Raw genomic sequence first — 25,810 nt, 5'->3', positions numbered from 1 at the left:
ATGGGACTTGTGCTGCTAAGTCACTTAAGGACTTCTGAAAAATCCCACACTTGTCCCTGATCCGAGAGTGGACTGCATATTAAACCCAGCCCTCTCACTGCCTCGCTGGTGACTCTGCCAGATGTTGCTCGAAGATTTATGAGGTCCTTTCCATGAGGCTTTCCCATTGTGCAGCCGCATGGATGGGCTGAACCACTGCCCCAGGGCTGGGCTGGGGTGGCTGCTGGGGAGCTGATAGCCAGCCTGGAGCCCCATGGGATGCTCCCCTTGGGAATGGCACCCCAAACCTGCCCAGCCCGGGGACACAGCTTGTTCTCTGTCCCCAAAACGCAGCTTGGGATGTTCATGTGTGACCTTGGCTGTGTGTACAGGATGAGACCAAGCACTGCCCCTTTTTTGGTGTGGTTTTGTGGTGTGGTGCACTGAGCTGTGGCAGTGTGTGCATGCTCCTGCCAGCATGTTGTGGGCCTGACTTAGTAATTCCATGCAGATTCACTGGGTAAGGGCTTAAAGAGATTAAATCTCATTGGAAGGCTTTGAGCACAATTCTGGTTGAGGAACCAGACCCAAATGGCATAAATTGGCCACTTGGGCTCACTTTCAGCTTTCCCAGTTGAAAGCTGCAGTTAAATTCCTCTGGGACAGCAGAGTCAGGGTGCTGGTGGCCAGGAATGCAGTGCATGTGTTGTGGACACCCTGAGACCACCAGCCAACAGTGCTTCACCTCACCATGTCTGTGTGAACTTCTTCCAGGGTGACCAAGGTCGAGATGGAGCCAGGGGTCCCCCTGGTCTGCCAGGACCCCCAGGTGCCCGGGGGCCTCCTGGTGACACGGGAAAGGATGGCCCAAGAGGACCTCCAGGCTCCCCTGTAAGGATGGGAGAGGCACAGTGAGCACATGCCAGGCAGTTCCACCCCACGGGGGACAGCAGGGTGAAGGGTGTCCCCTTCCCTGGTGTCCCCTCCCCTGGTGCCACCACAGCCCCTGGGTCCTCAGCCTGAGCCACAGCTTTGCTCCTGTTCATGGAGCAAAGCCTGGGCTGTGGGTTGAAGGGAGCAGGAGAAGATTTTCCATGTCAGGTTTTGGAGCGAAGAGCTGGACCTGGGGCATGTATTTGCAGGTGCTGTTGTAACTCAAAGGGCCAGGAGATCTCTTCCCCAGTCTGCACCCCCTGGACATCCTGTTGCAAATCTGAAGACCACTAGCAATTTATTGAATAAAAAAAATAGACTAAAGCATAATGAAGTGGAATATGCAAATTATTGCTGAGCATTTTGGAGAGAGAGTAATGGTTTCAGTGTTGGTCTTCTTTATTTTTTGCAGGGTTTCAAAGGCGAGCCAGGAGAGGATGGAGCCATGGTCAGTATTGCCCAGAAGCATCTGTGTGTGCCTCACCCTCACTGCACAGCACCCTGCAGCTCACTGCAGCCAGCGTGTTTGTGTCATTGCTTATGGAGGCCAAAAAAGCCCTGCATGAAATGATAGTGCCCTAAAATGGGTGTTTGTCCAGGGCCACCTGTGCCCTGGGGAGAAAGGAGGCTGAGTTGCTTTGTGCCCTGGGCTCTGCCAGAGGGATGTGGTGCTCCTCTATCCTGACTTCTGCCTCTCTGAGGCCACCTGGCATTGTAACTCCAATTTGCTAAGGTCTGCATTGGATAAAAAGGTGCTTGTTATACATAAAATACATGAGCCATAAAAGAATATTATTTACTGGAGCACAGAGAACAAATACAGCTGTATTTGTAAGGGAAGAAGTTGACATCTGTGTCTTTTTTTTTTTTAAATGGAATTAATGTACTCTTATAATGTTTTTATCCTGTTGTCAAACAAATCAACCAAACACTCTTATATTCAACAGGGTGCCAGAGGACCTCCAGGACCAAAGGTGAGTAATAATCTGTCTAATTTTAGCATGAATTTTTGAAATAATGCTCTGCAGTAAGAGGGGTGGGGATGAAAATAAGCATTTTGCAGTTGGCTTGCACTTATCTTTAATATCAGATATAAAATTCCAAGGCATTGACTGGGGCTGTAAGTGTCTGAATGTGTCAGTGCCTCAATATCACATCCACTGCCCCTGTTCAAACCTGGAAATGGGGGTGGAGGGAGCTGCAGGGGGCTGGATTCTGCTGTGCTGTGGGAATGTGCTTTCTCGCATTTCAGGGGGAAAAATATGATCAGCACAAGTATTTTAATTTTACAATTAATTTTACAACTAATTTGGACTATCCACTTAATTGGCCTTATTTTTGCTTATGTCTCTAAACTTCTTTCTCTTCTGTTGACATTGCTGCTGAAGGGTGAACCTGGTGTCCAAGGGAAAAAGGTAAAATGGTGACTCATTTTTAAATTATTATTTTTTAATTTTTTTTTCTTTGTTTGGCTGGGGAAGCCATTTCCAGAGACTGGTGTAGAAGCTGTGGTCGGGGCTGTCCACACCAACCCTTCCCTTGTTTTCCCTCAGTTTCTCACCCACGCTATCCTGGAGCTGGGCATGGCTGTGCCTGCAGCCTGGCTTTCATTGCCACAAGTGAGCCACAAGCTGCAGCCACATCTGCCCAAAAGAATGAAACAGCAAATGCCAAGCAAAGCAGTAGGTCCTGAGCCCTTTCTCTCTAGCAATTCAATGCACCGAGATGTGCCTGGAGGATGTGCTCTGCCCAGGGGTTCTGGGGTGGGTTTGAAATTCCTGGGATGGCCATCACCATGCAGCCCCGTGGGAAATGCCCCCTCTGAGGCCAGGAATGCTGCTTGGGTGTGGCATTAAGGATTGTGAGAGATTCACATGTCCAAGCTCTCCACATTTCCTCCCAGTGGTGCCATTGAAAAGTGGATAAATCACTGCTTGTAAATGAAGTCAAAGCCCTGACAGGGCCCAGCCTTTCCCTCTTATTGATTTGCCTCAAAACAGGTGTGGCCATGGGTGTTTGTCAGGCCAGAATTTAGCTTTAAAATGTCATAACTGGCTGGTAAAATGAATCTCTTCAGCACCTATGAAGTGGTTTTACTCCAGGAGAACAACAAAGCAGAGCGAGCCAAACCAGAAAATTCCCTCCTGGCAGAGGGTGTTGGTGACTTGAGAACAAGTCCATGAGGGTGGGTGGCAGCTTACAGCAGGTCTTGGGGACCCAAAAAGCCTAAAGGGATTTAATGTTTAGTTTCTATTGAAGGGGGGAGCAGACCTTTGCCTGCTGTAAGCAAAGTCTGGAAGATGCTCATCCACCTCACCAGGAGCAGGGGAGGGGGAGGCAGGGCTGGGTGGGAGCAAAGGACCATACTGGAGCCTCCTGGGCTCCTTGCTGCAGCTCTCCCCTGGTCTCCTGCAGACCTGAGTGGTCTGTGCAACACTCACTGAGGCCAAATGATGTGTTGGAATGTACTAAGTGTGTACAACCTCTGCGTATTTCACTTTTTATATTTTATTTCATCAGGGTGACGATGGAATCCCTGGGGAACCAGGACCTGTGGGCCCTAAGGTACCTTCTGCTCTGTGTCCATCTAATGCATGTGTTGGGCAGCATCTTTGGCTGTCTGGTTCCTTGGCACCACATCCCAGCTGGGACAGGCTGAGAAACACATTTCTCCCCTGGTGTGGAAAAAGATCAAGAAACTGTGAGGGTGCAGAGGCACTGGCACAGGTTTCCCAGAGCAGCTGTGGATGCCTCATCTCTGGAAGTGTCCAAGGCCAGGTTGGATGGGGCTTGGAGCAACCTGGGATAGTGGAAGGTGTCCCTGCCCATGGCAGGAGGTTGGTGCTGGATGATCTTCAAGACCCCTTCCAACACAAAACATTGTGATTTTATTATTCTGTGCTCTGGTTTTGGGATAAACACACCACCTGCAGCCAAACTGTTGAATCCAAAAGCTTCATTTTTATCTCAAAAACTCCCCATTTGCACCTGGGCAAGGTGATGTGTTTTGTGGCTAAAAGCAGAGCTTTGCTCACTCACGTTTGTAAAATGAAGATAAATCAAGAGAATGATAACCTGAAGAAATCTGTTCTCCATCCGTCCTGTATAGCATTTGTCTGAATTGCTTTGTTTTCAGGGAGAAAAGGGAAGCCTGGGTCCCAAGGGAGAGAATGGCACAGATGGCTTCCCAGGGCTAAAGGTAAAGAAAGGCTGGAGCTCTGGGCACAGCATTGCTGAGGCAGAGGGTTCCAGCTGAGGAGGTGTTTCAGGCCTTTGCCTTCTAAAAGGCTCATAAAATACCAAAACTGGCACAAAAGAAGGGATGTTAAGAGTATTTTGCCTTTTCCTGGTGATTTGCTGAAAGCTGGCTTCAAGCAGAGATCAGTCTAAGAGTTTTTAAGTCATCTGCTTGCACATTTTCCATTGAACTGCTTTTTTCCTCAAAAGAGGTAGAGTTCTGATCACACTTTGATCCCGTGTTATTGATGGCTGTGGCATTGCTTCAGAGCCCCAAGACTTGTCCTGTCCTGCTGACCTCCAAAACTGCTGAGAGATGCAATTAGACAGTCTGAGTTTGTTAAAGGGTGATGAGAGACCTGGGCAGCATCCATGGGCTGTTATTTACCCCCTCAGCTGCTTTGTATTTAATAGGATCTGGATGCAGTAATATTTTCTGTATCAAAGAGTCGTGGTTCTTTATTGGGCAAGAAAGTGTGTGTGAGGAAGAAAGTGGGTTCTGGTGAACCTTAGTAATGTTTTTCTAGAATCATAGTAGCAGTTCTGGTTGGATTTAGGGGTTTTTTCTATACATTTTTACCATTTTTTAGTTTTTGGAGAGCTTTAGTTTGGTCAGCAAGGGGTTTAACATGGGTGTAACAAATAGGACATCTTTTGAATCCTGAACTGAATTTCAGGTCACTGCAGTGAGAGTACTATGGCTTTTTAAAATTCTCCCACTTTAAAAAAAAAAAAAAAAGTGAAAGTTATGAGAAGGAGGGGAAGGGGAGGACGTAAAAAAGAAGAGGGGAAAAAAGGAACAATTTGGCACAGACGTTTTCCTTAAGCTCACCCTTGAAAATGGTTTAAACGTCTTGGCTGAAACTTTCCACATGCAAAACTGAGCCTAAAGCAAAGGGAGCCATGTGGAAGCAGCACAAAGAGCTGGAGCTCAGCAGCTCAGAGCAGGGAGAAGAGCTGGAGAGCAGCACAGACCAGAGCTGGCCACTCCACTCCCCTTGCAACGAGACCTTCTCTTGTTGTTACGACAACATTGTTCTTTGCAAAATATATTTGCCCTCAGGTGAAATCTATTTTGTGCTGGGAAAAAGCAGTCCCTTGTTGGTGTCATACTTTTTCTGAATCCAAAGCACATCTTTGTAGGTGAATATAGTATTTTTAAGATAAATATTCTATGTTTTCCTCGGTCTCTTTGAACCAAAAATGTGATTTTTGATTTTCAGGGTGAACCTGGTGAGAAGGGAGGAATTGGCTCCATTGGACCCCGGGTATGGATGTTGAGGATTTCAGTTTGGAGTTGTATATTTGGCTCAACCCGAGCTGTTCCCCACCACCTCTGTCTGCTTAGTATGTGAATGAATCACTTCAGGATGAGTTCAGTGTGAGAAAATAGAGGTGGTGCACATTTAAACAAATGATTTTGCAGGTACAGAATGCTGACATGGGAAATCAGTCGAGTCCAATTTTCTTATCCACATGACCATCCTGTGACCCTTTCTTTTGTGAGAGGGAAGCTGGGAAAAGGGGTAATCAAGGGAGGATCTTTGTGCACTTCTCCATTACACACATTGATGGCCTTTGGAGGTTTGGCAGTTCCAGCTGTCAGGCTAAGGACCAATTGAACCCATGGTGTCTGTAAGGTGATAGCCCCCAAATGCTGCATGTCAGGTCTTAGCTTTCCTATCTGCCAGCTCTCAGTGCTGTAACATTAAATAGGATTCATCCCTGGATTGCAGGGTCCCCCTGGGCTGAAAGGGGAGCAAGGAGACACTGTGGTGATTGACTACGACGGGCGAATCCTGGATGCTCTCAAGGTAAGCCCTGCACTTCATGGGAAAGGATTGAACATCTGCCAGGCTCTGCCAGGCTCTGCCAGGGTGACACTGTGACAGTGTGTCCACCCTTGTCCTGTGTTTCCTCCCGAGATTTCTGTCTTGGCACAGGGCTGGCTGGGAGGGAAGAGCTTTTTGCACCTGGGTGCTGAGGATATTTAGGATGTAGCAGCAAAAGCAGTGGTGGAACTCAATGGCAGCAGTCAGGATGTGGGAGGAAGGGGAATGACACCCAGACCTTAACCTGCCCAGCTGAACAGTGCCCTGAACTCTTCATTAGGATGAAACAAGCTGAATAGAATAAATACTTAATTTCAGACGTATTTGAGAACCATCCTGATTGTTTTCTAACAGGCTGCAGGGATACACAAAGTGCTGGTAATTTCCGTTTGCCAGGTGCCTGCATGGCACGCAGCTTTGGGAGTGGAGTTTGTGGAGTGCAGTGCTTAGAGAGGCTTCATTTGCTGCACCCAGACCCTGTCCCATGTTCTGCATGCAGAGATTGCTGAGGGGCACATCACTGAACCCCACTAATTTTGCTGTTTTCCTGCTTAACTGCTGTTTGCAGTGTTTGTGCACTGATCTGTCTCATGGGCAAGGCTCTGGAAAGGCTGCCAGTGTGACTAAAAGTAACAGCATTTGAGTGTGCAGGCATGGAAAAAGGTGCTTGAGGATGTGATATTGGTTTGTCTTTCATCTGGGCAGGACCACAAATTTTACTGCTTGAAATAATTTGCAAGTTGGAAAACATTTGTTCATCTCAAGGTGGTTTGTGGTCTTTGCATCCAGCAGTGCCCAGGAAAAAAGACTTCTTCAGGTGTGCAAGGTTTTGCTGTTGTTTAGTGCTCACACAAACTCCTTTGTTTCCCCTCTTTGATTGCATCTTGCTGGCTGGCTGACACTCTTCAGCAGGATGCTTCTTCCCAGGCTCACTGGAGTGGGCAGGATGAAAAAAGAGACCACCAGGTTTGGGGTCCCACCTCCAGCTAAAGGCATTTTGCCTCTTAACCCTTATCTTTGCAGCTGTACATCTGACTTGCTCCCTCTGTGTTTTCTCTTGCATGAACACCCCTGTGGCACAGGGAGCTCAGGTCACTTGGTGTCAGCTGAGCTCATCTCAGTGTTTGGGCAGTTCTGCTCTCCTGAGTGTCCCTTGCAGATGGTGGCTGGAGCTGCTCATCCCCACAGCACGAGGACACTGTGCCATGTTCATGTTAGTCATCATCAAGCCTGTTTTGTTTGCTGTGTTTCAGGGTCCACCAGGTCCCCAAGGGCCGCCAGGTCCCCAAGGCACTCCAGGACCTAAGGTGAGCCTGACCCCTGCCTAGTGACACAGACATTAGTAGCTCTCTATGTAGAGTCTCCCAAGCCAAAGTAAGGGAATTGAAGCTGCCTGCAGAGGAATTTGAGGCTATGTGTGCTATTTAACCCTTTCTCTGGCTGGAAAAAGGAGGCTTTCACACAAAAGCCAAAGTTTTGTTGACCTGTCTCTGACCTTCAGCCAATGCTGTCCCAGAAACAAATCCACTCCCAGTCCTATAGATGAAATCCCAGCTGCTCTGAGACCTCCTCAGTGCTTGTGGCAGGAGGCAGAAGTGGCAGAAGCAGCTGTGAGAGGGGCTGGCAGTGCCATGGCTGTGCTGAGCCACCCTCAGTCCCACCCGCCCTGTGTGCTGTTCACTGCCCCAGGACCTGCTGTCCTCCTGCTTCACAAGCAATAGTTTGTAGCCTGCAGCCAGCTGTAGTGTCTTAAAAATGTAATTTACAGAGAAATATCTCTTGAAAGAAATGGGATGGGGCAGGATTTTGATGCTTTTGAGGTCTCTGTCAATATTCAGATCAGCTGGTGATGCTGTTGCATCACTGACACCTCCTTGGTCCTGAGCCTGGCAGAGGCAAACCCATAACCACAACAGTTGTGTGTGAATAACTCATTTCCTTGCTTTTCTGAGATGAATTCCTGATTTAATTTACCATGGGCTCCCCTTTCTTTGTGTCCCTTCAGGGAGAGCTGGGCTTGCCAGGTCCACGTGGAATGGACGGCGAAAAGGTGAGTGGGGCACGGCTGGATTGAGGGAAACCTTGCCAGGAGCCAAATGAAGTTTCCTGTGTGTCTGTGAAAAGCAAATCCAGCCTGCCAGGAGTGAGCTCTGCCCTGCACTGTCAGCTGTGTCTCCCTGAATTGATGGCCCTTTGCCTGCTCTGCTCTGAGCTGCTCGTGCTGTGTCTGCCGAGCTAAAGGGGCTCCTTTCACAGGCAGTTCATCAGATGCTGCCTCCAATTTTTTTTTGTAAACCTTCCCAACCCCAAATGGCTGCAATCCCTCCTGCAGCTCAGCCAAATTCTGCTGCACCCCCAAAATTGGCATCTGCGAGTTTGAATGTTAAAACGTGTTCTCGTGAGCTCATGCTGCAGCGCGGAGGGAAAAGGCAGAAAGGCAGAAGTGGCTGTTGTGGGGGATTTATTTTAACAGTTTTCTCCTAAACATGTTGTTTTCTCTCAACTTGCAGGGTCCCAAAGGAGCAAAGGGTGACCAGGGCAGCATGGGGATCACGGGGCAGAAAGGAGAGACAGGAGAAATGGGCTCAGCAGGTCCCCCGGTATGTCCCTTTGTCTGTCCTGTGCATCTGCTCTTGGCTCTCTAATGCACTGATTTCTGCAAATATTCAGAATGGGGTTGGGTTGGCTGATTGAAGCAATGAGCTCTCCACAGCACCTTACTGTGGAGCTGGTGGATACAGGAGCTTTGAATTTCCATTTCTAATCAGCTTATTCAGGATGTATCAAGGAGAAGAAATATTTCTTCAAAGTCCTCTGGAGATGAACATGAGTTTTGCTTGAGCCAAGGCTGTTGTTCACAGGAAGAAAAACATATTTTTCTCTCATTTCTGCTTTTCTGGAAGATGCAGCACATCAGTGTTACATTTTTACCTTTCAGGGAGCAGAAGGGCCAAGAGGAGACAAAGGAGAAAAAGGAGACACCGGGTCACCATGTCTGCAGAATAATCATGTAAGATCTTGATCACATAAAGCCTCTTCCATGATGCAGGGTCAGGCAAAGTCAGGGGTGCAGGATGGACCCACCAGTCCTGCATCCATCTGCAAAACCCAACTGTTCTCTACAAGAACTTTCAGAAGTGTCTAGATGGGGTTTGTTCATTAGGGAACAGCAGTTCACACACTTGGCGCTACAAAGTTACTTTAAATTTTGCATTGGTTGTTGAGATATTGGATGCTGCTGTTGTAATTAATTGGGCATTAAATCATGATTGTGGGCTTGGTGATATTTCCACTCCTGAACCATCTTCTCTCTTGCCCAGCCTTGTTAAATGTGCTGTTTAATTCCCTTCTGCAGATCATACCTGAGCCTGGACCCCCTGGATTACCTGGCCCTATGGTAGGACTCTGGAAGTCATTCCTGCAGATTTGTTATTGCATGAGATTAGACAAAACAAGAGTGGTTTGTTCTGTTTAATCATTGTGAGCTGCCTTGAATCTGGCGAAAAAATGAGGCAAGTGCTACAGTCTGATCTGTCTTTGAAGAGATGAAAGCACCTGATGTAGGAGGGTAGATCACAGTTTGAGGCTCATTTTGCAAAACCCAAATTGCTCCTTGGGATGGAGAAAAGATAAAATCTTGTGGGATGGGAAAACTTGTTCCCCATAATGACTATGCCTCTCTTCCCCTAAATTCCCCCAAATCATTAAGATTTCTGTCATCAGCTGCATTGGGAGAGGATGCAGGCAGTGATGAAAGCCCAGTGCACTTTTGATGCAGAAATTGAAGGGGTTTGGTGCCTACAGTGCTCCAAAAGGAGCTGTCAGGGACATTGGGAAGGCTGGGATACCTCTGCTGGGTCCAAGAGTCACCTCAAGAGCCCATGCTTCAAAAGCAGGTGGCTTTCACAGCCTGGGAGGCATCCAAGCCCTGCCCAGCTGTGGAGGGCTGTGGTGGCATAATGCCACTCCACAGAGCTTCCTGTCACTTCCTTCAGCAAAGCTTTTGGGGGCTCTCACTCCCCAGAGCTTGTGTTGCAGAGCTTTATTGTCCTGTGTTACACAGAGAGCTCATGTTCAATTCCCCTGTCCCCTGATTTGATATTGGAGAACCAAATAAACTGCCATCTGCCTTGGAAAGAAATATTTGGCCATTGTCAGCCCATAATTTGAGCAAGAATTTTTTGGGAAGGAAAGTTTAAGGTATGTTTTTAAATTATGGGTTTTTTTCAAATGCATCACTGTCTTTCCCACAGGGTCCTCCAGGAATCCAGGGGCCTAAAGTAAGTCAATAAATTAAATGTCACCCAGATTCCCAGCTGCCAGTGCATTATTTACAGGCTCACAAAGGCCTGTCAGCTCTGGAGGCTGAGTTTTTTGTCACTGTTGTCACAACACATCCCTTGGTTACACTGTTCAGCAGTTGGCATTTTAGAAAACAAACCATTTTTCCTTCCAAACATTTAGAATTTAAACCCCTCCTCAGAGTCCTGAGGGCTGGTGAGAGTCAGGGTTTCCACACCAAAAGGCTTAAACCTGTATTTTGAGCTATTTTCTTATCTGATGTGGTAAAGAGCAAAACATCAGCAGCGGTGTGGGTGTGAGCAACCCAGAGAAGGGTAGGAGGTGGTGGGTGGGCAGAGCTGCCAGCTCTCCTTGGCTGATCCTTTTCATTCCTGCAGGGTCAGGATGGTGCAAAGGGAGAAAAAGGTGACAGTGGTGAGAAGGGGGACCACGGTGACACCGGACCTGCTGTGAGTTGTTTTCCCAAACCTCATTTCTAGCTGTTGACAGAAATCTGTCTCACGGGAAACAATCCCAATGCCTTGTTTTGTTTAAATTTCAGGGTCTCCCAGGTGCTCCAGGGCTCATCGGTTTACCTGGTACCAAGGGAGAGAAGGTAATGCTGGGTATGGGAGGGGAGCAGGGACTCTGGGGTGGAATCCCAAAATAGGGGCTGTAAAATCCTGCTGTGCTGAGCCCAGCCAGAACTGCAGAGCTGGACCAGCACTGCCCTGGTGGGTGGCAAAGGAGCAACCTCCAACCCCAGAGGCTCCTGTGCTCTCACTGCTGTGTTAAACCAACTGTATCTAAGTCTGTCTGCAACGCCAAACTCAACACAGCACATCTTAACTTTTATTTTTATATCTGCAGGGAAAGCCAGGGGAGCCAGGATTGGATGTGAGTATGGAAACCATTAATTATTCATGTAGAAACACAAATAACACACATGTAACTTGAGATTGTTGGGAAAATATGTAGCTAACACTGTATAGACTGCTCTGCCTTGAACACAATGCCCATGGAATGATGGCTGTAGGGAAGGGCTGAATTCAGGCCAGTTGCTGGGCTACTTCCACTGCACAATGGTACTGTTCAGCTAAAGGAGCTGCCAGGGCTTCCCTTTCCAATTGAGGATATTTGTATTGGATTTAGTGAAATGAAAATTTCTAATAGCTGTAATGTTAGTGGGGTGTGGTGCAGCACTCCAGTTTTCCCAAGAAATTGCTGGCATTCCAAGTCAATGGGAAGAAAATGTCATTCTTCACCATGGCAGGATGGGCTGATGGCTGGAGTTGGCTCATGTTGAACTGAGATGTCAGGACATTCACATGCTAAACTTACATAATTTTTTTTTTTCTTTTTCCCACCTAAAAATTGTGGTGACAGGGTTTCCCAGGTCTCAGAGGAGAGAAAGGAGAGAGAAGTGAAAGAGGCGAGAAGGTGAGTGGATTATTGCTGTATTTATGCCCATGGGGCAGGACAGGCTGCTCTTTTTGGCACAGTGCTGCTTGCCCTGGGAGCCAGTGCTGAAAGGTCTTCTCTGTAGCCCAAGGACTTGCACAGTCCCAGGGCAGGGCAGGACAGGCAGTTAATTCCTACCCAATTGGAAGGACTTTTGGCAAGCATGCCCCCACCCTAGCACAACCATTGTGGGGAAATGGAGCAGCCTGACAGCTCCAGGTTGCAAAGAATTGCTGGTCTTGGTTTATAGACCTTGAAAATGGATCCAAGTCGAAGGTTTTGTTCCAGGGACACCCAGCTGGAGCCAGGAGCCCAGCTGAGCACAGGGTTCCCACTCACTGTCAGACATCAGCCTGGGTTCCAGCAGACACTGGGCATTCAGTCAGTCTGTTAAAATTATCTATTACAATATTTCCACCCCAGCTTTAACTGAGGTTTTCACAGTGATTTCATTACTCAGCTGAGGTCACAGTAGTGTAAATGTCCCTACTCTGGGTGAGGACTGGGCCTCTGCACATGCTGAGACATAAAGCAAAGGTGTTTCTTCCCCTTGTTGCTGATATTTTGCTGTTGCGCTGACAGGGTGAACGAGGAATACCAGGGAGAAAAGGGGCCAAAGGCCAGAAGGGGGAACCAGGCCCTCCCGGACTGGATCAGCCTTGTCCTGTGGTATGTCTTTCATTTCACTCATCCTAAGCATGGGTTGCTGGGCTGAAAAGGAGCCACAGCTTTGCAGAAAGGGAAAAGGAGGGAGGATTTGGGAGTTCTCTCTTCTGCAGTAAATCAGAGCAGATGGTTATTGTTTTCTCACTTTTTGTACTGGTTTATCTGCACTGCTGGAAGTTCGCTGCTCACTGTAAGGGCTCCTCACTGGCCAGATGGGAGCAAGCCACAGCAGTAAAAATGAAGCATCTTTGTGTAAAGACCTTCTTATTGTAGTCAGGAACAATGGACCTCAGTAGAGCTCTTCAGGAGATAGTGTAAAGCTGCTGGCCTGGCTTCTGAGTATGTTGGAAACCAGGGAGTAACTGGGTGCAGTGGATGGGGAGGTGTTTTGAAAACAAGTTCAGCTCCATCCCTCCATCCCTGCAAACTGAGTGAGGGATGAGCCTGGGGAAGCATGCTGGAGCTGATAGCACCACAGTTCTGCCAAGGATCAGTGATGTATGAGCTGGAGCTCCCCAGGCTGCCCAGAAGTGCCTCTGGGAGAAGAGACCTCCCCTGGTTTTCTCTGCCTGTGGCTCAGAGCTGTCCCTTCTCAGACACACCCCAGGCCACCGCCTGGTTGTCTGAGCCTGGGGAAGCTGCATCTCCCAAGGCCACTTCCAGAATCCCTCATTCATTAGATAGAGCTCACAAAAAAAAAAGTCTAGACTGGTTTATAAAAAGTTGTATGAGCTGGTAAAATACACCTCCTTTTTACTGTTTTTCATATAATAACTAAAACTAGATAGATCCTTTCCCTGAAGTGCTTTGAAGCTAAAAATCAAATCTTGAACTGAAACTACTTAAATGTAACTGTTTAGACATTGGTTCAGAGGCATCTAATAGTGCCAGGTACTTGCTCTAACATGATTCAAAAACTTATTTCTTCTCCAAATGTGTGACTTTTCTTCACCCTCTGGACATAGCTTTGGCAGCCAAAGCTGTCATGTGGCTCCACTGTATCAGCAAACAGCTCCTTTAGTCAATATGCTTTATTTTGCCTGGATATTTAATGTGAACTGCAATTAATTTTTTCCTCTCTCAACATGTTGGGTGATTTACCTCTTATCTCTTTAACTGCCCTTTTACAAATGTGAATCTCCGGTTTTTGTAGAGAAGATCTTTCCCAGATGACAGACTTTACATGTCTGTGAATTCCTTACCATAAAACCTCTCTGCTGACTTGCTGTGTCATCAGAAATGGAGCTGTGAAGCTCTAGCCCTGTCCTCCTCCTCCACTGCTGAACCATGGATGTCTGTCTATGTAACTCCTACGTCCTTTACCATTCTCAACAAGCAGTTATTTTTCCAAACAGGGAGATCATAGCATTGCAGGCAGCAAAAGGGAGCCAGGTTTGCCAGGCCTGGATGGGGTGAGCGTGCCCTGCCCTTTGGTACAGTATCTGCTCTGTGTTTCTTGCATGGCTTGTGTGTGTTCTGCTGTGGCCAAGCCCTCTCCCGAGGAGCAAAGCCCTCCAGGGAGAGGAAGGACACAAGGCAGCAGAGCTGGAACGAGATGTTTCACTCTGGCACTCAGGGAAAGAGGCCAAAGTGTTATGCCTTCTTCTTCCCATTTAAAATGACTTTAGATAAAGAGTGTAAAACATGGGAGATCACGCTGGGGATGCCAGTCCCTTTATGGTTACAGATGCTCAAAATTAGTTATGGTTTCTCTTAGTACCCAGGGCCCAGTTTGGTTGCCCTCATGCCTGTGCTGCTGCAGCCCTGTGAGTCTCATTCCCAGCTGGGATTTGAAAAGCTCTCCTCAAATGAGCAGCCAGTCCTGCAGAGCAGGGCCACTGGCACTCTGGGCATCAGAAGGGTTTTGCTGTGTGAGCACAGAGCTCAGGTTGGGTCCAGTGGTTATGCAGGAAGGTTCATGCTCTGCTCCCCAAAAGAGCTCTGCATGACTAGCTAAGAGAGGTCATTGTTTTATTTTCATTTTTTTAACCATAGAAAATGCTGCGTGTTAGATGATTTGCAGTTGTCCTCAGAGAAACAAAAGGGCAGTAAGCTGTTTCTCTTTCAAAAAGTTAAATTACTTTCAGATGTATCCAAGAAACCAATTCCTAACAGCAGGCCCACTCCAACTTCTTCATATTTACTCCCCAGAGATGTTCTATTCACCAAGCATCTCCCATCTTAACTATACAGAAAACACAGGGCCCATCTCTGTTGAAGGCATTGTAAACTGCAGTAGGTGATTTCTCCAATTAACTACAACATAACCAGTTAGTAAAGCACTTGTGAATCTTCCTGGGTAGTTGCAGGTTGGTTGGAATGTTGACTTTGTTCTGCAGCCCAGGGTGCAGTGGAGGCTTGCTAGGCTTTCAGTCCAGGGGCATCAGCATGAGCCTCACAGACAAGCTGCAAAGAGTCATTTTGGAATCACTCAGGTGAAACATAGAAAGGTGTGGAGTTTTATGATGGCCAAAATAAATATTCTGAGTGCTCAAGAAGGAGAAAAACCCCAGGGCAGAAATCAACCCCCTGACCATCAGTGTTAGGGTGCACTTTAACAGCAGGTCAGGATGTTTTAGATCAAACAACTGCTCTGCACCTTCTCCCTGTCCCCATCACCCCTGGACAACTCTGGCAAACATACAAGTTTTACCTTTTTTTTTTATAGTTATGGAACAAAATATTACTGTGTCTGCAGAAAAACGTGTGTTTTCTAACTAAGGTTACAGGAAAATATGACTTGTTACACTATGAATAGCTGGAGAGTTACCTTACTTCACTGCATCTGTTTTATTGGGCATAGGCTATTTTACATATAAAATCAATACAGAATACAAAAAATGTGATGACTGACATTTACAGTAAAAAATGTAAAATTGCATTTTGACCTGTATTTGCACTAGCAGTTCTCTCTGCTGCATACACATCTTCCCACCCCAGTGAGTCTGGAGGTGGCTCTGAGGGAAGGATCAGTGCCTGTGTGCTCTCTGTGGCTCTACATGCAGAAATTCATGTAATCGGAGATCCAAGAGCCTTAAAAAAATCCAGCATCAAAAAAGGCAGCTGAAGTCAGCTATTTCTTCTAAAGAGTCTTGAGAGCTGGTCACACATAGCTTGTTCCTCTTCCTTCCTTTCCAGTGTTCTCCTCCTGGTCAGTGAGAGCTCTTCTGGCTTTCTGATTTTTGTATGTTTCTTGTATCTCCAGCAGAACAAGACAAATATTTTCACTCCCTTTGCATAGTCCACAATTCATCCTATTCTCAGTTCAGCAACTCAAGATTTCTTAAAGAAACTAAGTACTGCAGGATCAAATGTAACACAATTAGGATACCATCTAGGAAAAAAAATACCTAATCACCTCCCCCAAACAGAAAAGCACATTTTAACAAAAAATACATTTCCACATCATGCGTTCCATATATATGTCTGATTGCAAAAAACACTACCTTATAAAGCAGATTATGAAGTTAATGAACCGTGATTTTAAATCTTTGTATTTGTACACATATTCTTGTTTAAAGGAAAAAAGAAAGTGGAGATTTCTGATTTTTTTTTTTTTTTTTTACCCTGAGGTGTATTCAATTTTGTGTTGTGCATGACACATGGATTACATTGCCTGCATATTCATTTTTGTGCATATACAGTGAATGGGTTTTGCATGGTAATTAACAGTGCTGCTAAACCTTTCATCGTGACGAGTGAGCTTCAGGTTTTTGGATCTGACATTTAAGTGACTGTCAGGAAAACTGAATCTGTAATTTCAATTTTGCAGGGACCAGACGGACTGCCAGTAGCAGGATGTTGGCATAAGGTACAGTAACATTAATAACTGCATATCCTTGAACAGATCCTGAGTAATTTAGCTCCCTGCACGGTGATTGTTTGCACTGCTGCACACGCTTTAAGCAACAGGTCACAGGGCTGGCAGACATGACATTATGCCTTGGGACAGCAGGATTCCAGCAGCTTCAGGTCTTGTTCCCCCCAGCTCTAGACTGGTGCTGGGAACACCAAAAACTTGCTAAGCGTGAAAAATGATTGTAACACTGACAGTAGAATGCCTTTTTCCAGGCTTGCTCAGGCTTTTATTATGGCCAAGGCAGCTTAGGAACCACCCATGGAAAGGCTGCACCACTGGCTCGTGTGACTTACTCAGCCCATACCCTCCAGCTGAGAAGTTAACAGTGGGTTGTCTCTTTGTTGCAGAGTTCTAAACATTTCTTTTCTAACAAAGACTCTTCTGCTATTGTAATTATAACCCACAGCCACTGCACTGCTTCAGTGCATGCTGAAGTGCTGGGTGCAGGTGGTCAGGTAATTTGTAGCATCTCATGCACCCAGAGCAGCCAGAGAGAATGAGGAGAGTGATGTCCCCCTGTGAGATGAGGGTTTGATCCAGACTTGAAAGAGAATCCTCATTCCCCCACAAGGGTATGACACTGAAGCTGAGTGGAATTACTAACCTAGCTGTGAACATGTGGTATGTGGACACAGTTAGAGTTAACATGTCACTAACTGGTTGCAAACCCTCACTTGGAATGTGAGCACACCCTTAGTATAGCAAAAGTTTTAATTCTGTGTAATTTATTTGGATGTACTGTTCATATTAAAAGAAATCTGAATGCTAATCCTTTGTAAGTATTAACAATAAGGTTAATAAGTGTAATGAATGGAGCATTTCTCTGATTAAAATGTTTGTCTGTGTGTTCTTTTTCAGTGATTTCTAAGCATGAAGCACAATATGTAAATAATGTGATATATTTTGATCTTTTTAATTTTTGTATAAAAAAAGGAAAAAAAAACTTTTTACAGTAATATATTGACCTTTTTTTATACTGGATTCTGACATTTATGGACTTGGAAAATAATGTAAAGCTCCCAAACCCATAAAATGTGCATGGTAACAACAGGATTTGATCAAGGTACCAATGACAGTAGCTGGGGATGAACAGTGTTCACTGCTCATGCTGCAGTGTGAACTAACAGTACTGAGCCAGCCTCGTGTGCCTTACTGCATGAAGGAGGGCAAATCCCTAATCCTGTCTTAATTTGGCTCTCAACTCCCTATTTGCATTGCACATGCACATTAAAAGGGTGAAAAAACCTGGCTGAAAACAAAGAAAAGAAGGGTGCAGCCCTAAAAATGGAAGAAGCTGCTGTCTCACTGTCTGGTCAAACAGGAGAAGGATTTGCAACCTGCAGAGGAAACAAAGCCAAGCTCCGTTCGTCACTACCTGCTGTTGGTGTGATGGAAACAGTAACTCTGCAGCTTGACAGAACAACCTTGACTACCTGTGCTTATTTCCTCTACAATCAAGAGAAACCTTTTTCCTCAGGAGGAAGCACCTCTGGGTCCTGTTCTGGGGTCTGTGCCTGAAGATGTGCAAGCACTTTGTTGCTGTGGAACACAAATTCCCCAGGAAGCTTCTGCTGCAGAATTTCAAAACACAAAAACCTGGCAATACTTTCAGTGCAGGGAGTTGCAGGACAGGGAAGGCTCTGCTTAAGTCTCTTCTTAAACAACAGAGCACATTATGTTGCTGTTGGGATTCCCAGAAATTGGGAGTTTGGAGTATTTAATTGTCTTAGTTTGTGGGGTTCATTTGCTTTTTATTTCTTCTTGGTTTACATGGTTTTAACTGCAAACTAACTCTGCACACTCTTGTTTTTTTCCTTCTCTTCACCTTTTCTTTCTCTTTTGTTAAATTATCTCATCTCAGGCACATCCCATGCAGAGTAGGGTAATGAACAAAAGGATTATTATTTTGGTATCTGCATATGCCACTGTGGGATCAATTAAAAATTGCAAACTATTCCACAGTTCACATTTTTAAGATGTTGAAAAAGCAGCAATTGTGCAGCAGAGAGCCATTAAAAATATTTCAAAGAGGAAGAAGATGGCTTACAGCTGAGTCTGTTCAGTTTACAATGAAGATGAAGAAGCAACCAGATTCCTTTACAGGGAGGAGATACTTCATATTGACAAGTTTTTTAACTGAACAGAGAAAGATATACAAATATTCATCCAACGGGTAGAAGTTGAAGCTACACAAACTCAAATAAGTGAACTGTGGATTTTTATGCATAAGACTGGTTAATCTCAAGCAGATATAATTGCTATCACTTTACTGCCTTTCCAATTTAACAGATCATTTCTGGAGGAAATACTTAGCTCAACACAAGTTGCTGTGTTCTGTCTTAGGTGAAATTAAGAGCCTTACCATAATATCAAACATGATGATTAAGGCTCTTTGTGGCCTTGATCTTAGAGAATACAGAAGGGAGGCATTTTTGGTGCACTGAGTAGATCCAAAAGCTCTGTTAAGATTCTTGCTTCACTGCTACTTACTGCAGCTACTGCCAGAGAGGGATGTGCCCATCCTAGTACAAGCTGATCTAGTGTGCTGAAGGTCTTGCTCCAATATTCTGAACAACAGTGGGAATGTCTTTGTGCTCCACACAGAGAGGGTGATGTCTGCTGTCTGTGGGTTCTCGTTTCTGACCAGGCTCTGGGTGTCCTTGAGCTTATCCCCGAGGTCAGGGGGAGCCTGTGCTCTGTGCTGGTCAGTGCTGGAATGGCCACCAAGCTCGGGAGAGGTGACACAGCCTCAGGGCTGCTGGCAGTGAATTTGTTACCCAGCGTTGGCTGCTCAGGAGCTACACCCACACATCTCTGGCTTTGTGGCTCTGCTTGGCATCTCTACCAGTTACTCACCGTTTCCTTGGTCACCATATAGATTAAATCCATGTAAATTCAGATTAACTAACAAATCAAGAAACAACAATTATGTAACTCAAAACAGCAATGAAAATGCATTTTATTTACTTCCATTTCATGTTCTCAGCTATCACTTTTGGTGTAGGGGTTTTTAAAGGCATAAGGAGCAGCTAACAAGCTTCCACTGGCCTTTAGTGCTTTTGAAAAACCCCTTTAATATCCCAAATTAAAGCTAAAAAAATTTTTCTGTGAAAGGTTGAAGGCAAATCTCTCATTGATGTCACCAGGAAGATCTGTAATTGTTCCCTTAATGTACAGTTGCTCTTCCCATCTCCCCCTGTCATCTCCAAACTAAAAGCAGTTCACTACTCCAAACCATGCTGTGGGCTTCTACGCTCAAATTCCTGCACATGTCCTGTTCATGGAACCTCTTTCAGTATCAATGAGAGTTCAGTCCCCAGAATGACTGCAGAAAGCACAAGAATCTGGAAGTGTCCACAAACAATCTACAATGCAGATAGAAAAGTCTTGTTTTACATACGCTGGCAAAAACTAAACAGCTTTCTATCTAGCTCCTACTTGAAGAAGTTTGATATCACTGAAGCTACAAGACAAGCTAACCTCCAAAGCTTATGAAATTATATTAAAATTTATATTTTCTCTGAGGAAATACCCCGAAGTCCTATTATCTTCAGGTAAACAAGTCAGTATTCCGTCTTCAACTTGTGGAATATCCAGTGCTTGTAGGCATCAACTGTGACCACTGCCAGGCCTGCAAAACATTGATACAGAATACCAGAATAGTGCTTTACCCTCTCACCACTCTGCAAGGCCACCATCCCCCTCCCAGCACAAAGCCTCTGCTGCCACAGCACCCAAGACATTTGTTTGTAATGGAGAAATGCTGGAATTATCATCCTAGCACAGGAGTGCAGCTGTATCAACCCCCATCAGTGCCACAGCTCAGCTACCAAACCTTTTAGTGATCCTCTTTGGAAATTCCCAGGAAAGGCCTTTGGTTGGTTCTGCACATACAAAGATCATCTGTGCACCTGCAGGCAGTCAGGAATGTTCAGGACATTGGACTCACTGCCCATGTGCAGTGGCTTCTCCTGAATCCTGCTGCTGCCTTTCCCATCAGGAATGCTGGCAAGTTGGGATTGTTGTATACTGTTGTATACTGCTGTCACTTCACTTTGGCTCTGAGGAGCTAACCAGCAGGTCCTCCAAGGCTGTAGCTGGGGGTGGTACAGCTACTCTACCAACCCCTCCATCAAAGGAGCAGAGTCCTGTGGAGAGCAGAGCTCCCAGGAGCAGAGCAGGGAATGGATCCCCCAGCAGGGCTGTCACTGGCACCTCCAGTGCTTCCCGGTCCTCAGCGGACATTGGTGCATTTGGCCTTTATGTTCTGAACTGGCTGTACCTGGTTTCCTGTCCATGGCAGGGAGTTGGACCTAGATGATCTTTAAAGACCCTTCCAACCCCAGCCATTCTGTGGTTATCAAATCATATTATTCAGATCAACAGACTTGATTAGAGGAGCTGTTGGATTTTGTACCAATTACACAGAGTCTAAGAGGAAAGCTGTTTAGACTTCCATGTGCCTTTCACACAAACATATTTAGAAGAGCAGTTGTTAAATAAGGAGCAGTCATGATCTTAATGCAATGAGTTAAAAAGATGTGCTTTGCTCTGCAAATTCATGCCAGATCAGTTGATTATTTTCTCCTTCCATCTGAAAATGTTTATGTGGGTCTTTCTGAATACTTTGCAAATAGCTCACGAAGACAAATTTTATTTTTAGGTAGTACTAGCAAGTCTTGCTCAAAACTCAGTCATGATCTCAGCCTTTCACAAAGCTTAGGGCATTTTTTTCCCCAAGAAATCTCTCTTGTTATTCCCTCTGGTTTGAAAGAATCTGAGACTGCTTTACAGCAATTCCAGAATGCAGCTGAATTTTACCACTACATGTCAGCAGCAATGAAGATGATTGACGGGGAGGCTGCTAACGCTTATGAAATGTGGGTCAGTATGAGACTAAGCCACTGATTTTTCTTGAAATATTAGGTGTAACTTCACAGATTCATCAACAGACATTCAGGGTAACACACTGAAGTTGCGGATATTGGGGGAACTGGAACTCCGACAAATGTATTTTTGTTTAGTTTACAAAGCAAAATTCCTTCCTCTAATTTAACAGTCTGTAAAAGCATGGTGGTTTCCATTAGGTTAAGCTAACTATGGCTGCTGCTGCCCAGGAGCAAAGGACACATAACTTTCTTTAAGGCTTGATCCATTTAAAACTAGCTAATTACCATCTTTCCAGTCACTACCAACATCCTCTCTGTAACAGCCCAATCGGTTTTGGAAGCAAAATTCCCAAACTGAATCCCAAGGGCACAAGAACTCACTCACTCACTCACCCCTATAAGGTTTTTCAGCCACAAAGCTCTGCAGGCAGGGCTGCCTTGCCATGAGACACAGCAAGAGCACTCTGTGACTGAGGCTGGAGCTGCTGCTGCCTGTGGTTGTGTCAGTGCTGGTGCTCCAGGAGTGGTGATGCTGCACCCAACTGTGAGTATGGGGAGCACTCCCTAAAGCTTCTGGGAAAGATGGATTTGGGGAAGAAGGAAATAAGGCAAAAACCCCATGTGTGTAGCTCCACAGTGCTAGCAGCTTGAGAGGAACCTTGCCAGAGCGTGAACCTGATGATTTGGCCTTCTCTGATGGAGACAAATGAGATTAATTAAGAGTTTTGTAGCTCAGTCGTGGCTTGGCCAGTGAGCTCAGGAATATTTCTCTGGATTATGAAAGAGATGGCAGAGAAATCCTGATCTGACCCCAAACTGAAACTGTTTCCAAGTGTCAATATTTTAGTTTAAAAAAAATCATAATCAAGACATTGCCACCTGCTTTGTTTTATTCCCATGGGGAGTTGCCTCTCCTGTATGCACTGCTTCTGACACTTCCTGTATATATATAATGATAATGAATTTATTTCTGTATGAATTTTTCTTCTGTGTATTTAAAAATAAGAATGTTTCTTTTAATGGTAAGCAACTTTCTGATGTGTTTTCCTTTTAGAAAACCAATAGATAAAATATTTAGATGAGCTTTTGTCTTCTGTAATTTCATAAATTCAGCATTTGAAATCCTTAAGCAAACCAGCAAACCACGTGGGAGGTTTCAGCAGTTTAAGACATCCTATGGTGCAAAGTAATCCATGGAGATGATGGAGGATTAATGATTAGTCTTAAACCTGTGTTTTTGAGACTGTTACAGTAACCACTACCCAGGGTAAAGTTTTATATGTATGGCTGTGTTGGTTTTGAATTGGTTTTGCACTCAGCCAAACATAGCAGGCTCTTGGGCAAGAATGCTAGAACTAACACATTGTAATGCACAAATGATTCCAGTAAATAATAAAAATTAATTAAAATATTAAGCCGGAAAGATTCCAGCTCTATCACAACGGTAAGTAACTCCCCTGGCCTGTCAGTGTAATGTGCATTATAAAGCTTTCCCTGGTCAGTGACTGCTGGTTCAATGCTGCCCTCTAGAGCAGACTTTTATTTTAAATAGAAGCAAATTTTCTGCAAATTTTCTGCTGTGACAGTGTGCTTTAATTGACAGCACCCATAGAGATGGGCATGACTTTTGTGTAACTCTATGGTTTGAATAGATATCTGTAAAACTAGGAGTGCGTGGATAGAAACTTTAATTTCTTTTTCCAAAGCTGGTATTTCTTTCTTGGGAAATACCATAATTTTTTTCAGCATTTTTTCAGTGCCGTTGTTGCCCAGATAATTTAAAGCATTACATAAATATAATCTACCTGTAGTAGGTTTTCTGACACATTTGTATTTTTAAAATTTTGAGCATGGAAGCTCTGAATTATTTTTTTACAGGCAACAAATTTATCTTTAAAATATGCAAAAATATTCATAACAACAAATGATAAAAATGTAAAAAATTCCATGTCCCCAAACCACTCATCCTAGACAAACAGTGCAGGTATGTGGCTGAATTCAGATCAGTGAATTTGGTTCTAATGCACTCTAGCATAGGAAGAAGTGTCCTCAGCAGTGTCCAGGGGTGGAAAGAACCTCAGTATTGCTTTGTTTATTTTGAAACTCCTGGTTTTTACCTGTTCAGGACAGGCTGACATGCTGAGCAGCACAGCCAGCCTTCCAGGGGCTTAACAAGATTTTCAAATGAGAAGTGAAATATATGGATAATTTCAAGAGGCCTGTGACACTTTAGCTCGCCAAGACAATCACTGTGGCACACACTGAACTTGGCAACTTCACAGGACAGCTTTTATGTAAGCATATTTCTTGACTCTTTTGCAATAGTGTTTATTTTTTTTTTAACAAAAAGGAGGGGGTAGAGAGAAACATCTGGTCACCCTAGTTAGCCAGTCTCAGTGCCATTTACTGGAGTCACCTGACTTTTTACTGTGTCCCTGGCACTGCACTGGACCTGGCCATAATTAGTTCAGTTTGAAATACTCCACAGGTCCACTTCAGGAAATCTATTGCAGACTGAAGAAAATCAGTGAGTAAAAAATCCATTCCCTAAACTTTCTTTTCCCTGGTGATCATTTATATTTGTAAGCTAGAAATTACTTTTAGTATTTTGACATCCCCAGGTGAACTCCTGCAACTTTTCCATGTGCTTGTGTCCCATTTGGTGGCACAACACAAGGGATGTGTGACTGTTGTATAACCTGCAGCTAAAGTAAGTGCTGAAAATCTGTCACTTAGAAATGAATGGAGGAAGGGCTTAATAGATTATATTATTGTATATTACTGTAGAGAGCCTGGGGGAAACCACACGAAAGCTGGGAAACACAAGTTTTCCATGCATAAGAAGTTGAATTATTGACAAGAGTGGAGTAAGAAATACATTAGTAACATTTGTGGTTTTCCTATGTCTTAGGACAAACAATTAATTCCTGTCTGGTAGAAGTTGCCTCATAATTGTGTGGTTTCATGGAGCAGTCAGTTCACTTCTGTGTCAGCTCACTTGTGTGGTTTCTTATATAACATAAGTATTAATCAACACAAACTTAAAATGGAGGTGACCCAAGTATCTGTAAATGACACTAATATCATCTGCTGCTTTGTATTATACTGTTAAACACTGTATTTGAAAAGTTAATTTTACATGAGTTTTTTAAGTGTAGACGAGTGCTTATCAAACTTTCATTTCTGTAATTACATTAAAAAATTAGGATCTGGTTTTGTAAAGCAAAAGCATTCATGATATTCACTGAATTTGTGAATTTAGCAGGAAAGGTGGTAAGTTACCATCAGTGCAAATGAGAGCTGAAGCCTATTGTGTTTGCTGGTTTGTTTCACTGAGTGCAGTTTTATAAACAATTTCATAACAGCTTTTTGTATTTCAATTTGGGTTTCTTTTTCTGCTATCTTAAAAAACAATCAAAAATGTTAAATATTAAGAACGTTCAGCACAAATACCACAATCAATAGTGAAAGCCCCCTGTATTGTTTTACATTACTTTGGACACAGAAATATTACAAAACTAGCATGTACATTAGCATTTGAGAAACTGTACCTGCTGGTAATTTAAAATCTAACTGAAAATCTTGATTATTTGTACACAGTTTAGAAAAATACAACAGGTGCCTTATCTGTCCATATTTGTTTTGAAAATATGCCGATAGAGCTTAATCCTCTACCACGTTATGCAAGTGTCCCTTATTTATGTGAGTGGTTGCATCACCCCAGGGAGGCTGTTCAGAGGAGAAAGGGCTGTTTGTGTGTTTGCAGTTTGCCAAAAATGAGTTTTGTTCTGAATGTATTTACATGGTATTTTATACAAAGTTGGCTAAATCTCTGTAAAATGTATCACCTTTGAAAAGAAATATATAGATATTAAAATGAGGGAAAATGTACTTAACATCTCTATTTACAAACTTTTTGTGATTTTTGATCATGTATGTGCCATGAAAAGTATTCTATTTACTCTTCCTTGGGGAACAACTACTTTAAAAATGAAGGCATTAATAACAGTATTTCTTATCCATTGTTTTAACATGTTAAAATGGTATTAATTAGTACTTCATCATGTATTTCTAGTTTAAAGCTGTAATGGACAATACATTACCTTGAGACCTAAAAAAAATAATTTTCTTGTGCTTTTTTTAATAAAAGCAAAGACTAGATTTTAAAAAAGGTCTCTCTGTACAGATTACTTTTACAATTGTGTGAATATGTATAATGAACTCTGCATTTGTAACCAAGAGTAAACTTTCCAAATTGTAAATGTTCAGGTTGTTATTATAAATAGCTAGTAAATATCTTAACCAGACAAGAGTTCAAATAAAGATTAACAGCCATTATTAACTTTTTCTCCAGTCTTTTGTTACTTGAGACCTGACTTTTATTAAACAACAGAGTTCGCCTTTCTAAGTTCAATCCAACTTTAAATGCATAGCAATTTGGTTTTGCATTCTCCATATTGCACAAAATTTAAACGGTTCCTGTGTGTATGCAGTAATTGAAAATACAGATAATTATTAGTGGCTATATCTAGTCAGAAAAGTCTGCCAAGAGTAGTTTTTAAAGGATCTATTCTGTTATTCCAGAGTTTTAAGACCTGTTTGTCACTTTAAACCAAAAGAATGTGAATGTGTATTTGGAAGGGGAAAAAAAATGTGGCATTGTCTTGAATTGA

At 44.1% G+C, this 25,810-nt stretch overlaps 3 protein-coding genes across 7 annotated transcripts in view; 2 read left to right on the top strand and 1 right to left on the bottom strand.

Moving 5' to 3' along the window:
- Positions 1–25,479, top strand: part of COL23A1 (collagen type XXIII alpha 1 chain) — a 184,165-nt gene extending 158,686 nt beyond the window's left edge. Inside the window, exons 9-28 of the mRNA XM_085073631.1 lie at positions 754–870; positions 1,325–1,360; positions 1,860–1,886; positions 2,301–2,327; positions 3,433–3,477; positions 4,049–4,111; positions 5,373–5,417; positions 5,886–5,963; positions 7,235–7,288; positions 7,987–8,031; positions 8,492–8,581; positions 8,920–8,991; positions 9,337–9,378; positions 10,235–10,261; positions 10,661–10,732; positions 10,825–10,878; positions 11,133–11,159; positions 11,649–11,702; positions 12,306–12,392; positions 16,162–25,479. Coding sequence (XP_084929757.1) covers positions 754–870; positions 1,325–1,360; positions 1,860–1,886; positions 2,301–2,327; positions 3,433–3,477; positions 4,049–4,111; positions 5,373–5,417; positions 5,886–5,963; positions 7,235–7,288; positions 7,987–8,031; positions 8,492–8,581; positions 8,920–8,991; positions 9,337–9,378; positions 10,235–10,261; positions 10,661–10,732; positions 10,825–10,878; positions 11,133–11,159; positions 11,649–11,702; positions 12,306–12,392; positions 16,162–16,209 — 1,110 coding nt within the window. The 3' untranslated portion in view covers positions 16,210–25,479. The remainder of the gene's footprint in view (positions 1–753; positions 871–1,324; positions 1,361–1,859; positions 1,887–2,300; positions 2,328–3,432; positions 3,478–4,048; positions 4,112–5,372; positions 5,418–5,885; positions 5,964–7,234; positions 7,289–7,986; positions 8,032–8,491; positions 8,582–8,919; positions 8,992–9,336; positions 9,379–10,234; positions 10,262–10,660; positions 10,733–10,824; positions 10,879–11,132; positions 11,160–11,648; positions 11,703–12,305; positions 12,393–16,161) is intronic.
- HNRNPAB (heterogeneous nuclear ribonucleoprotein A/B) overlaps positions 19,175–25,810 on the bottom strand; it is a 25,163-nt gene continuing 18,527 nt past the window's right edge. For all 3 annotated transcript variants that reach the window (XM_085073621.1, XM_085073618.1, XM_085073622.1), the window contains one exon: positions 19,175–19,879. The gene's annotated coding sequence lies outside the window, so the exon portion shown is untranslated. The remainder of the gene's footprint in view (positions 19,880–25,810) is intronic.
- The window catches only part of PHYKPL (5-phosphohydroxy-L-lysine phospho-lyase), a 13,645-nt gene continuing 9,098 nt past the window's right edge, over positions 21,264–25,810 (top strand). For all 3 annotated transcript variants that reach the window (XM_085073610.1, XM_085073612.1, XM_085073611.1), the window contains exon 1: positions 21,264–23,847. The gene's annotated coding sequence lies outside the window, so the exon portion shown is untranslated. The remainder of the gene's footprint in view (positions 23,848–25,810) is intronic.

Source organism: Lichenostomus cassidix, chromosome 13 (assembly GCF_008360975.1).
Source record: "Lichenostomus cassidix isolate B80296 chromosome 13, HeHo_3.0, whole genome shotgun sequence".
Taxonomy (NCBI): domain Eukaryota; kingdom Metazoa; phylum Chordata; class Aves; order Passeriformes; family Meliphagidae; genus Lichenostomus; species Lichenostomus cassidix.
This window is presented reverse-complemented; position numbering and strand designations above follow the sequence as displayed.